The sequence below is a fragment of the Rattus norvegicus genome, chromosome 4 (assembly GCF_036323735.1).
Source record: "Rattus norvegicus strain BN/NHsdMcwi chromosome 4, GRCr8, whole genome shotgun sequence".
Taxonomy (NCBI): domain Eukaryota; kingdom Metazoa; phylum Chordata; class Mammalia; order Rodentia; family Muridae; genus Rattus; species Rattus norvegicus.
The window spans coordinates 15613027-15627193 of NC_086022.1; the positions used below are offsets into that span (position 1 = coordinate 15613027).

General features: G+C 41.8%; 1 protein-coding gene across 26 annotated transcripts in view; it reads right to left on the reverse strand.

The window, feature by feature from the left end:
- Magi2 (membrane associated guanylate kinase, WW and PDZ domain containing 2) overlaps window positions 1-14167 on the reverse strand; it is a 1483910-nt gene that overhangs the window by 334509 nt on the left and 1135234 nt on the right. For all 26 annotated transcript variants that reach the window (NM_053621.2, XM_063285370.1, XM_063285374.1 and 23 more), the window contains one exon: window positions 13584-13641. In NM_053621.2, the coding sequence (NP_446073.2) occupies window positions 13584-13641 (58 nt within the window). The remainder of the gene's footprint in view (window positions 1-13583; window positions 13642-14167) is intronic.

Genomic DNA, 14167 nt, shown 5'->3' on the forward strand with positions numbered 1-14167 from the left:
GGTAGTATCTTCTTATCTCTTGCTATTGTCTTGTTAGCTATTAAAATTATGGAAGTTGGGACTGGAGAGATGGCTCAGTGGTTAAGAGCACCAACTGCTCTTCCAGAGGTTCTGAGTTCAATTCCCAGCAACCACATGGTGGCTCACAACCATCTGTAAAGAGATCCGATGTCCTCTTCTGGTGTATCTGAATACAGCAACAGTGTACTTATATATATTAAATGAATAAATCTTTTAAAAAATTATGGAAGTTATCTGCCAAAAAATATCATGTGTTTACCTCACTAAGTTATTTTTTTTCGTTTTTATTTTTTTTTATTTTTTTTTTATTAACTTGAGTATTTCTTATATAAATTTCGAGTGTTATTCCCTTTCGAGGTTTGCGGGCAAACATCCCCCTCCCCCCTCCCCTTCCTTATGGGTGTTCCCCTCCCAACCCTCCCCCCATTGCCGCCCTCCCCCCATAGACTAGTTCACTGGGGGTTCAGTCTTAGCAGGACCCAGGGCTTCCCCTTCCACTGGTGCTCTTACTAGGATATTCATTGCTACCTATGGGGTCAGAGTCCAGGGTCAGTCCATGTATAGTCTTTAGGTAGTGGCTTAGTCCCTGGAAGCTCTGGTTGCTTGGCATTGTTGTACTTTTGGGGTCTCGAGCCCCTTCAAGCTCTTCCAGTTCTTTCTCTGATTCCTTCAACAGGGGACCTATTCTCAGTTCAATGGTTTGCTGCTGGCATTCGCCTCTGTATTTGCTGTATTCTGGCTGTGTCTCTCAGGAGTGATCTACATCCGGCTCCTGTCGGTCTGCACTTCTTTGCTTCATCCATCTTGTCTAATTGGGTGGCTGTATATGTATGGGCCACATGTGGGGCAGGCTCTGAATGGGTGTTCCTTCAGTCTCTGTTTTAATCTTTGCCTCTCCCTTCCCTGCCAAGGGTATTCTTTTTCCTCATTTAAAGAAGGAGTGAAGCATTCACATTTTGATCCTCCATCTTGAGTTTCGTTTGTTCTAGGGATCTAGGGTAATTCAAGCATTTGGGCTAATAGCCACTTATCAATGAGTGCATACCATGTATGTCTTTCTGTGATTGGGTTAGCTCACTCAGGATGATATTTTCCAGTTCCAACCATTTGCCTACGAATTTCATAAACTCGTTGTTTTTGATAGCTGAGTAATATTCCATTGTGTAGATGTACCACATTTTCTGTATCCATTCCTCTGTTGAAGGGCATCTGGGTTCTTTCCAGCTTCTGGCTATTATAAATAAGGCTGCGATGAACATAGTGGAGCATGTGTCTCTTTTATATGTTGAGGCATCTTTTGGGTATATGCCCAAGAGAGGTATAGCTGGATCCTCAGGCAGTTCAATGTCCAATTTTCTGAGGAACCTCCAGACTGATTTCCAGAATGGTTTTACCAGTCTGCAATCCCACCAACAATGGAGGAGTGTTCCTCTTTCTCCACATCCTCGCCAGCATCTGCTGTCACCTGAGTTTTTGATCTTAGCCAATCGCACTGGTGTGAGGTGAAATCTCAGGGTTGTTTTGATTTGCACTTCCCTTATGACTAAAGATGTTGAACATTTCTTTAGGTGTTTCTCAGCCATTCGGCATTCCTCAGCTGTGAATTCTTTGTTTAGCTCTGAACCCCATTTTTTAATAGGGTTATTTGTTTCCCTGCGGTCTAACTTCTTGAGTTCTTTGTATATTTTGGATATAAGGCCTCTATCTGTTGTAGGATTGGTAAAGATCTTTTCCCAATCTGTTGGTTGCCGTTTTGTCCTAACCACAGTGTCCTTTGCCTTACAGAAGCTTTGCAGTTTTATGAGATCCCATTTGTCGATTCTTGATCTTAGAGCATAAGCCATTGGTGTTTTGTTCAGGAAATTTTTTCCAGTGCCCATGTGTTCCAGATGCTTCCCTAGTTTTTCTTCTATTAGTTTGAGTGTGTCTGGTTTGATGTGGAGGTCCTTGATCCACTTGGACTTAAGCTTTGTACAGGGTGATAAGCATGGATCGATCTGCATTCTTCTACATGTTGCCCTCCAGTTGAACCAGCACCATTTGCTGAAAATGCTATCTTTTTTCCATTGGATGGTTTTGGCTCCTTTGTCAAAAATCAAGTGACCATAGGTGTGTGGGTTCATTTCTGGGTCTTCAATTCTATTCCATTGGTCTATCTGTCTGTGTCTGTACCAATACCATGCAGTTTTTATCACTATTGCTCTGTAATACTGCTTGAGTTCAGGGATAGTGATTCCCCCTGAAGTCCTTTTATTGTTGAGGATAGCTTTAGCTATCCTGGGTTTTTTGTTATTCCAGATGAATTTGCAAATTGTTCTGTCTAACTCTTTGAAGAATTGGATTGGTATTTTGATGGGGATTGCATTGAATCTGTAGATTGCTTTTGGTAAAATGGCCATTTTTACTATATTAATCCTGCCAATCCATGAGCATGGGAGATCTTTCCATCTTCTGAGGTCTTCTTCAATTTCTTTCTTCAGTGTCTTGAAGTTCTTATTGTACAGATCTTTTACTTGCTTGGTTAAAGTCACACCGAGGTACTTTATATTATTTGGGTCTATTATGAAGGGTGTCGTTTCCCTAATTTCTTTCTCGGCTTGTTTCTCTTTTGTATAGAGGAAGGCAACTGATTTATTTGAGTTAATTTTATACCCAGTCACTTTGCTGAAGTTGTTTATCAGCTTTAGTAGTTCTCTGGTGGAACTTTTGGGATCACTTAAATATACTATCATGTCATCTGCAAATAGTGATATTTTGACCTCTTCTTTTCCGATCTGTATCCCTTTGATCTCCTTTTGTTGTCTGATTGCTCTGGCTAGAACTTCAAGAACTATATTGAATAAGTAGGGAGAGAGTGGGCAGCCTTGTCTAGTCCCTGATTTTAGTGGGATTGCTTCAAGTTTCTCTCCATTTAGTTTAATGTTAGCAACTGGTTTGCTGTATATGGCTTTTACTATGTTTAGGTATGGGCCTTGAATTCCTATTCTTTCCAGGACTTTTATCATGAAGGGGTGTTGAATTTTGTCAAATGCTTTCTCAGCATCTAATGAAATGATCATGTGGTTCTGTTCTTTCAGTTTGTTTATGTAATGGATCACGTTGATGGTTTTCCGTATATTAAACCATCCCTGCATGCCTGGGATGAAGCCTACTTGATCATAGTGGATGATTGTTTTGATGTGCTCTTGAATTCGGTTTGCCAGAATTTTATTGAGTATTTTTGCGTCGATATTCATAAGGGAAATTGGTCTGAAGTTCTCTTTCTTTGTTGTGTCTTTGTGTGGTTTAGGTATAAGAGTAATTGTGGCTTCGTAGAAGGAATTCGGTAGTGCTCCATCTGTTTCAATTTTGTGGAATAGTTTGGATAATATTGGTATGAGGTCTTCTATGAAGGTTTGATAGAATTCTGCACTAAACCCGTCTGGACCTGGGCTCTTTTTGGTTGGGAGACCTTTAATGACTGCTTCTATTTCCTTAGGAGTTATGGGGTTGTTTAACTGGTTTATCTGTTCCTGATTTAACTTCGATACCTGGTATCTGTCTAGGAAATTGTCCATTTCCTGAAGATTTTCAAATTTTGTTGAATATAGGTTTTTATAGTAAGATCTGATGATTTTTTTGAATTTCCTCCGAATCTGTAGTTATGTCTCCCTTTTCATTTCTGATTTTGTTAATTTGGACACACTCTCTGTGTCCTCTCGTTAGTCTGGCTAAGGGTTTATCTATCTTGTTGATTTTCTCAAAGAACCAACTTTTGGTTCTGTTGATTCTTTCTATGGTCCTTTTTGTTTCTACTTGGTTGATTTCAGCTCTGAGTTTGATTATTTCCTGCCTTCTACTCCTCCTGGGTGTATTTGCTTCTTTTTGTTCTAGAGCTTTTAGGTGTGCTGTCAAGCTGCTGACATATGCTCTTTCCTGTTTCTTTCTGCAGGCACTCAGCGCTATGAGTTTTCCTCTTAGCACAGCTTTCATTGTGTCCCATAAGTTTGAGTATGTTGTATCTTCATTTTCATTAAATTCTAAAAAGTTTTTAATTTCTTTCTTTATTTCTTCCTTGACCAGGTTATCATTTAGTAGAGCATTGTTCAATTTCCACGTATATGTGGGCATTCTTCCCTTATTGTTATTGAAGACCAGTTTTAGGCCGTGGTGGTCCGATAGCACACATGGGATTATTTCTATCTTTCTGTACCTGTTGAGGCCCGTTTTTTGACCAATCATATGGTCAATTTTGGAGAAAGTACCATGAGGAGCTGAGAAGAAGGTATATCCTTTTGCTTTAGGATAGAATGTTCTATAAATATCCGTTAAGTCCATTTGGCTCATGACTTCTCTTAGTCTGTCTACATCACTGTTTAATTTCTGTTTCCATGATCTGTCCATTGATGAGAGTGGGGTGTTGAAATCTCCCACTATTATTGTGTGAGGTGCAATGTGTGTTTTGAGCTTTAGTAAGGTTTCTTTTACGTATGTAGGTGCCCTTGTATTTGGGGCATAGATATTTAGGATTGAGAGTTCATCTTGGTGGATTTTTCCTTTGATGAATATGAAGTGTCCTTCCTTATCTTTTTTGATGACTTTTAGTTGGAAATTGATTTTATTTGATATTAGAATGGCTACTCCAGCTTGCTTCTTCTGACCATTTGCTTGGAAAGTTGTTTTCCAGCCTTTCACTCTGAGGTAGTGTCTGTCTTTGTCTCTGAGGTGTGTTTCCTGTAGGCAGCAGAATGCAGGGTCCTCGTTGCGTATCCAGTTTGTTAATCTATGTCTTTTTATTGGGGAGTTGAGGCCATTGATATTGAGAGATATTAAGGAATAGTGATTATTGCTTCCCTTTATATTCATATTTGGATGTGAGGTTATGTTTGTGTGCTTTCATTCTCTTTGTTTTGTTGCCAAGACGATTAGTTTCTTGATTCTTCTAGGGTATAGCTTGCCTCCTTATGTTGGGCTTTACCATTTATTATCCTTTGTAGTGCTGGATTTGTAGAAAGATATTGTGTAAATTTGGTTTTGTCATGGAATATCTTGGTTTCTCCATCAATGTTAATTGAGAGTTTTGCTGGATACAGTAACCTGGGCTGGCATTTGTGTTCTCTTAGGGTCTGTATAACATCAGTCCAGGATCTTCTGGCCTTCATAGTTTCTGGCGAGAAGTCTGGTGTGATTCTGATAGGTCTCCCTTTATATGTTACTTGACCTTTTTCCCTTACTGCTTTTAATATTCTTTATTTTGTGCGTTTGGTGTTTTGACAATTATGTGACGGGAGGTGTTTCTTTTCTGGTCCAATCTATTTGGAGTTCTGTAGGCTTCTTGTATGTCTATGGGTATCTCTTTTTTTAGGTTAGGGAAGTTTTCTTCTATGATTTTGTTGAAGATATTTACTGGTCCTTTGAGCTGGGAGTCTTCACTCTCTTCTATACCTATTATCCTTAGGTTTGATCTTCTCATTAAGTCCTGGATTTCCTGTATGTTTTGGACCAGTAGCTTTTTCCGCTTTACATTATCTTTGACAGTTGAGTCAATGATTTCTATGGAATCTTCTGCTCCTGAGATTCTCTCTTCCATCTCTTGTATTCTGTTGGTGAAGCTTGTATCTACAGCTCCTTGTCTCTTCTTTTGGTTTTCTATATCCAGGGTTGTTTCCATGTGTTCTTTCTTGATTGCTTCTATTTCCATTTTTAATTCCTTCAACTGTATGATTGTGTTTTCCTGGAATTCTTTCAGGGATTTTTGCGATTCCTCTCTGTAGGCTTTTACTTGTTTATTAATGTTTTCCTGTGCTTCCCTAAGTGTGTTCATGTCTTTCTTGAAGTCCTCCAGCTTCATGATCAAATATGATTTTGAAACTAGATCTTGCTTTTCTGGTGTGTTTGGATATTCCATGTTTGTTTTGGTGGGAAAATTGGGCTCCGATGATGGCATGTAGTCTTGGTTTCTGTTGCTTGGGTTCCTGCGCTTGCCTCTCGCCATCAGATTATCTCTAGTGTTACTTTGTTCTGCTATTTCTGACAGTGGCTAGACTGTCCTATAAGCCTGTGTGTCAGGAGTGCTGTAGACCTGTTTTCCTCTCTTTCAGTCAGTTATGGGGACAGAATGTTCTGCTTTCAGGTGTGTAGTTTTTCCTCTCTACAGGTCTTCAGCTGTTCCTGTGGGCCTGTCTTGAGTTCACCAGGCAGCTTTCTTGCAGCAGAAAATTTGGTCTTACCTGTGGTCCCGAGGCTCAGGTTTGCTTGTGGGGTGCTGCCCAGGGGCTCTCTGCAGCGGCAGCAACCAGGAAGACCTGTGCCGCCCCTTCCGGGAGCTTCAGTGCACCAGGGTTCCAGATGGTCTTTGGCTTTTTCCTCTGGCGTCCGAGATGTGTGTGCAGGGAGCAGTCTCTTCTGGTTTCCCAGGCTTGTCTGCCTCTCTGAAGGTTTAGCTCTCCCTCCCACGGGATTTGGGTGCAGAGAACTGTTTATCCGGTCTGTTTCCTTCAGGGTCCGGCGGTGAATCTGGCAGGGGTCCTGCCGCTCCTGGGCCCTCCCCCACGGGAGCCCAGAGGCCTTATACAGTTTCCTCTTGGGCCAGGGATGTGGGCAGGGGTGAGCAGAGTTGGTGGTCTCTTCCGCTCTGCAGCCTCAGGAGTGCCCACCTGACCAGGCGGTTGGGTCTCTCTCTCACAGGGTCTGGGAGCAGAGAGCTGCTGCGGGCCTGGATCCGCGGGTGTGGGACTTCCGGTAAACACAGAACGTGCCCGGTCCTAGAGAAATTCTGCTTCCGTGTGTCCCAAGCTCACCAGGCAGCTTTCTTGCAGCAGAAAATTTGGTCTTACCTGTGGTCCCGAGGCTCAGGTTTGCTCATGGGGTGCTGCCCAGGGGTTCTCTGCAGCGGCAGCCCCTCACTAAGTTATTACTGACTCAGCTCTCTTAGAAAGCATGAATCCTTGTCTTCCTCAGGTGGGGCGAACTGACACACAAAACTGACATCCACATGGCTCAATCAGGGAGAGCAAGAGGAGAAAGTCATCGTGTAGGAGGGAAGCAGCTGATTATATAGAACGTGTGTACTCCTGGATACAGACACTTTAACTTTCACGCATCTGCCAATATAAAGAATACGTCACCATTTCTAGTCTGGTACCTTTTGTCTCACCCCAAAGTGTTTTGCTTCAGGGTCATTTAATAAATACTTTGCAAAGTATAAGACCTGAACAGCATCTCGAACGGCTGTTTCATTGGGGCCCATTTTGCTGATTCTGGCATAGCTCAGCCTTACTGGCCGTACGCCCTTGGAGAACTCAGAGGTTTGGTTTTCCCTTCGAGAATGTGATGATTAGCATCTGGATAATTAATGTGAAAGCATGCTGAATGCTAAGGTGTGCCTTATCGCGGTTATTTCTAGAGTTACTATCACGAATTCCCAGAGACTTCAGATGACATAAGTGCTAGGCACCCAGGCATTATAATCTCCTTGTATACATATGTCCCTGGAACCTCTAGCTCTCCAGCAGCCCCAGTTGCACCACCCTCTTGCAGTCCTTCCTCAGAAATACCTGGCCTGTAGCATTATCAACAGTGCTATTGTTACTCAGTGTGGTGCATTTCTGGCCATGACAATAAGTTATATGTATGTTGACAAATCAAAATTTTCATTAAAACTGTTCACTTTGGGGTTGGGGATTTAGCTCAGTGGTAGAGCACTTGCCTAGCAAGCGCAAGGCCCTGGGTTTGGTCCCCAGCTCCGAAAAAAAGAAAAAAAAAACTGTTCACTTTGTGGGGTATATTGTGATCAGGAAGTTACTGGAAAGCCAGGTATTACCAAAAGAAGAACACACGTGCGCACGTGCACACACATGCACGTGCACACATACACTCCCCCACACACCACACATGTTATCTTCTTAATAAATAGAAGATAAAAATCACATCATTGAATAACTATGGCAGACTTGTGCTACATACTAACAGTGGAGTGAAAATGCCTAGCTGTGTCCAAGTATTTCATCCTCGTGAGTTTCTGTGCTCTGAGGAAATGGAGTCCATACTCCATGCACAGTAAACACTTGCCCTCCTGCTGCGCTTTCTCTGTTTTTCTCCTCATCCTTTCCCCAATCTACTACAATCTACCTACCCACGACCCAGGAAGCTGCAGGACTTGCATGCCAAGCCACTGTGCAGCACATCCATGTGGCTAAGAAGACATAATGGAGAGGCCCCCAAACTGTTCACAAAACACAGAATTCACCCAACATACTGGACCCTTTCGTCGTCCTACCTTCTGTTCAGCATTTCCACTCACATTAATGTACAAGGCGGAGAAAACACTTGCTTGTTGAACAGGTATTAAAAATCATCAAACATATTCTGGGTGTTTAAGAAGAGAGCAGAACTGAAACAGTACCTTTGGGCCTCACCCAATAGAAAGCAAGATTTTAGGCACTCTCCTCATTTCTAACTGTGCATGTTTTACACCTGTGTTTTAAAGAAAAACTTGAAGCTAAGAGCCTTCCCCCTGCCTTGGAAAATTTAGAAAATGACTGAGGAGAACGGCAACCATGCACTGTGATTGTTTTTTGGATCCAAGGCTCTTCAGCTACTTTCTGACATCATACACCAGGGCAAAGCTCACTGCTAGCCAGGCAGTGGATGATTGTCCCTTAACGCTCAACGTGACGTTGATAGCAGGCAGCACCCTTGGGAACCGCACACGAGTAAATGGTTCATAGTAGCAGGTGTGTGACATCACAAGAGGAACTTTTAAAGCCTTGCATGAGAATCATATCTGTCAGTCCTCACTATGATTTTAAATGCCGTTCTATGGCTGGCTTCTCTTCCTGTGCCAGAGGAGGCAGCTTGCAGAAAAGCCATCCCAGGAAACTGTGTCTTCTGGATAAGCTACTTAAGCAAATTGTGTAACTGCCATTAAAGCCTGAATGTAGCCAGCAGACATAATTTCACAAAGGGGGAGAGAAATCCGTGTCTGTACAAAAGCCACAGTTGCTCAGTGCTACAGTTTGCACTTTCTGCATTAATTTTTTCCCCGTTCTTTATGACCGATGACAGTTACATGTCTAGTTAGCAGCTCCAGGACTTCTTAATACATTGCTAAGTGCAGTGCTAGCATGGTCTATCAGGGAAACTGGCCTTACTTCTTCTTGCTGGCATTTAGATTCGAGCTCAGTCTAGCTGCCTGACGTGCAGATGACATGAGACATATCAAGTAGGGCCCAGTGTCCTTAAAATACAGTCCTATATGCTGCAAACGAGTGTCCCCAAGTTCTGGGATTAGACCCCACAACAGCGGGGCTTTACGTTTTGTTTTGGGTCTTGTTTCCTGCTCAAGAGCCCTCTTCACCGAAGCAGGCAAGGACCCGATGGATCATTAGTGCTTGTATTAAGAGCTCATTTGAAGGGGCTGGGTAGGTGGTGTGGCCTCCCACCCTTGAGCATCTTGCTGTGGAATTGCTTTAGATCTAGAGGGAGGTCATCCTGTTCTCAAAAGCGTCCTCACTGTTCCTAGTGTTGAGGCTGAAAGGTTTGTCTGGAACATTATGTGTTGTACGTGTGTAATTTACGGGAGTTATATTAGCAAGAATTTGGAATCTGTGCTCTAGAGCCAAATGGCCTGTGGTCAGTATATGGTCTCTTGGGAATTAGTCGGCTTTTTTAGCATGTGTTTCCCCAACTGTAAACTGAAGGTCATTTCCTTTGTCATCACTGCGGAGGACAGTCAATGTGGTGGAGGATTTTGAGCAACCCAGTCCATGGCACACTCTGTGCATGGAACTTGTAGTAACTATTTTGATGGAATGATGTTAAGGAGGAGGACTTCTTCCTCTGGACTCTTGGATATATCCCACCCATAATATTTAAAATTAATTTACATGGTATGAACATTATAACATTCTGGGTAAGTTACAGCAGTCAAAACCTGCAAAGTCAAGGCTTTGCGGCAGCCTAGCTGTGCAAACCACCTTTGCTATTGGTTGCTAGAATTGTTATTTGCCTTGCTACTGGCAGGAAATGTGTGGAAGACAACTGGGTCTGAAGCACAGCACTGGTCTCAACTTGTAGATCTTGGCTGAGGGCGGAGCCTGCTCTGCAGCTTCTATGCTGCCTTGGTGGCTGAGGACTATGGTGGCTGGCGACTATGGTGGCCATCCGTCTGTGTCTAGGAATGAAGAATGCAGGTTGTATGTTGTTTCTTAAACAACTGGACAAGGCAGATGCTTTTCATTATTTCATAGCCAGTCTTCTGATTGCATAAACGGATGTATGACTAATCACCAAAAGTGAGACATCTACAAAAAATCCACTGCTTACTGCTACTACTGCCATTAGCAGCATTAGGGAGCCAATGTGTTCTTGGGCATATATTGACAAAGATCTATAAAGATAACCTTGTTTTTCTCAATTTTATTTCTGAGCTTATAATTTAATTGCATTTCTGTCTTCTCTTTCTTGCCCCCAATCCCTTCCATATGCTCTGTCCCACTCTACTTCAAGTTCATGGCCTCTTACTTACATGAAGTCACTTGTTGTTTTTGCGTGCGTCTATGTATATTCCTAAATATAACCTGCTCAGTCTGTCTAATGTTACTTGTATGTGTGTCTTCAGGGCTCCTCATTTGAAAACAAGATTAACTGAATCTTAAGGATTTTAAATAGGATTCCTTAAGATTCTACATTAATGTCATCACTGTAATTATGAATGATATGTTAATATGAGAGTGTGTGTGTTTGTGTTTGCGTGTATGCGCATGTGTACTCATGCATGCTTGTGATGGTGTAGCTGAACCTAGAACTTTGAATATGCCAGGCAAGCACTCTACCACTGAGCGGAGTCTCAGAATGATAGCTTGTATTTTTTTAATATCTACACTAGAAAATTTGATAATTTAATTTAGACTAGAAATGTATTACTTTATAAAATAATACAAGAAATTAGTAGACTCCCCCCAACTCCAAACAATTATACTGTATGAATTACAAGCTCTACATGGCCTCTACTTATGTATCTAACTGATAAGTTTCATAAGCAGGGCCTACTTTCAGAGCCAATATACACCAGTGTCAAAGGCAGAGTAGTAGAAATGATACAGTTTTTAAAAATAATGTAGGGCTGGAGAGATGGCCCAGCAGTTAAGAGCACTGACTGCTCTTCCAGAGGTCCTGAGTTCAAATCCCAGTAACCACATGGTGGCTCACAACCACCTGTAATGAGATTGGATGCCCTCTTCTGGTGTGTCTGAAGACAGCTACAGTGTACTTATATATAATAAATAAATAAAAATATAATAATGTAAATAGATATATTCCAATGAAAACATATCACAAACTCTCTTTATTGTGATGGAAGATATTTCTTACTTTAAGTAGCATGAGTACATGCACATATACACGCAATACAAACATACATACATACACACTAACTTGAGGTATTTAAAATATGCTGGCGAGTTTTCAGAAAGTATTTTTCCGAGAAATAGTTGGATAATGTTCTACTCAATGCTCTCTGTATGTTTAGATTATATGCTTATTTGTTTCAATTTTCTGCTTGGCCTGACATAGTCACACATCTTGTTACTAATAAAGGTCACTATCAGGAGTCCTGCAATCACAAGGCCATGGCAAATAGCAGAACTTGATCAACTAGAGGGACATTAAGCTACTTTGATCCACCATTTTCTGACCCAATTAGACAAACATGATTGAACATTGGAAATTAGTTTCAAAGGACATGAGGACAGATATGAACAGATAATCTGAGGAATTAGAAGAGGGCAGGGGTCAGCAAATGGGAACTTGCACACTGGAGCTGGCACACTTCCTTGCTTTTGTGACTAACACTTGGGCGCAGAGTTCCTCCCACATGTAACTGATGGCAGTGGTTGCCTGTGCACTGGAAGAGATCAGGCTGGTGTGGATTCCTAAATATTCCCTACCTGGATCCTCATGGGTTTCCTAACACTGGGACAGAGGGGACGGTTTTGTTCATTGATTCCAGAGGGTAATGTACTAAAAAGAGCTATGGTGTGTCACACATCTCAGTCCTGTGGAAGCACTCTAGACTTCAGATGCTCCACGTTGAGGAATACTGCAATCTGGTCAAGTAGATTAATGCAATTTAGGAGCGTTGGGTATGGGGCTGAGTGGTAGAGCACCTTCCCAGGCAGGTTTGATTTTGAGCATGGCCAACCAATATGAACAAGCATCCAAGCTGGGACCTAGCAAACTTACTTTTCGATTAATTAAGGATGAAGTTCATTACTATTAAATCATGAATTTTCGTTGATTATCAGTTTAATAGGTCCCATTGTCCTTGTAAATATTTACACATGATATTCACCCTCTCCCTTTCAGCCTTCCCTCTTCTTTGGAATCAGGCATGATACTGTGGAGTTGTCTTCCTTTCTGTATCTATTGAGGGTCCAAACATTAGAGAGTAAGCACGGTGTTAGAAGACTGCTCGTGATGAGCGAGCTGAATTCACCTTGACTGTAACTGTGGAAGGGATGAACGGTGGAGTCAAACTTGGGGCTTCACGATGAGCATAGGGGTGATGGTTATCAAAGCAATTGAGTGCTCAAGCAGGAGAGGCTCGGGGCAGTGGGGTTCACAGGTCCAGTTCGTCTGAACCTCTGCGGCAAAAAGACAGGCTGGACACCTAACAGAGGCCAGGACCTGCTTGAATATACAAGCACAGAAAGCTAGAGAAAAAACCATTAATCTATAACCCTTGACCACTGTGCTTCTGATGAGGAGAAAAGGAGCTCAGATTTGGTAGGCAGTGTGAGAGTCTTTGGCTGTCAACCCCTGCATTTCTTGGGTAGTATTTAAGTAGAAATAAAGTCAACTTTGTGAGTCACTCCAATAATTTTAGGAGCACCACACGGTAGATAAAAGGTAGACATTCTCTACCAGAGGAGAGTGAGTGTTCTAGACAGTAAATTACATAATTCTTGAAAATTATGAATACCGTTTTTCCATAAGGAAAAAATATGTGTGTTAAATTAATCATTAGTAGATCTTTAGTCTGAATTAGATAATGTATAGATCCAGAGAGCCTGTATTGTGATCAGGTATGTTAATGTAGTGCAGCGGCCAATGGGCAACACAAAAGAACACGGAAGCTATACTGTGTTCTTCTGCAAAGAAGAAAGCATCACATTTTTATTTTATACTTCAATGGGAAGGTGTGGCTGATTCAGTTAATTGAATTCAGATCTGGTATAATAGCACATCTTTTTTTTCAAACAAGCATCCAGCTCCCAACATTTTGATTTCAAAATGAAAAGGCGTTCACTTAAGTGTCTTTAATTATCATTCATTCAGAGGACCGGGTGGAACACACTTTCCAATTACTGTTTCAGACTCATGAGTCCAAGAGAAGGAACAACACCTCAGCCAGCTGCAGAATCGAGAAACACAAGCCATGCCGGTAGATCCTTTTGTGGACATTTCAGAATCAGATGAAAGGGAATAAAAGGGGCCGTTAGCCACACATGCTCAGTACATACACTGCTAACACAATTTCACAACGTATTAGTAACAAGTTAATATCGCGCTTAGAGACTTACTCGACATAGTAAGTGCCATATATAGGATCATCGATTTTTTCCCAGCCATATGGAAGCTCTGAAAAATAAAAAGTTATTTCTTTCAGTAAATAAAGAACAGAAAGCACAATTTTCTAATAAAAAGTAATATAATTTAATTGTTCATAGATTAAATAAACGGTCTTCCAAGCAGAATAAAATGAGTAAAGCCGTCAGCATTTGCCTAAATTTCAGACCCATTGTGGGAGCTATCAGAAGCATTGGCTTGAAGACTGGCAGTTAGAACCAGAGCTCCCTTCTCTGCAGGTTTCCTGCTGGGTCTGGTGTTTTGTTCCTGCCAAGCAGTAGGCTGGCATCTCATCATGCTATCACCATTTAGTGCGATACAGAAGGCAAACCACTTTACTGAGAGTGCATGGTGCTCGCTTATTTGTTTGTGCTGTGAAAGGAGCATTTTGGGATAAAGACCATATTTTGAAAATATATTTCTGAGGGTAGCAAACCATTTGTGGTGACCAAAACAAAGAATGCTCTATATCCTCAATTGATACCCCACTATCGAGACGGTGATACATTCTCAGTTGATACCGAACAATCGAGATGGC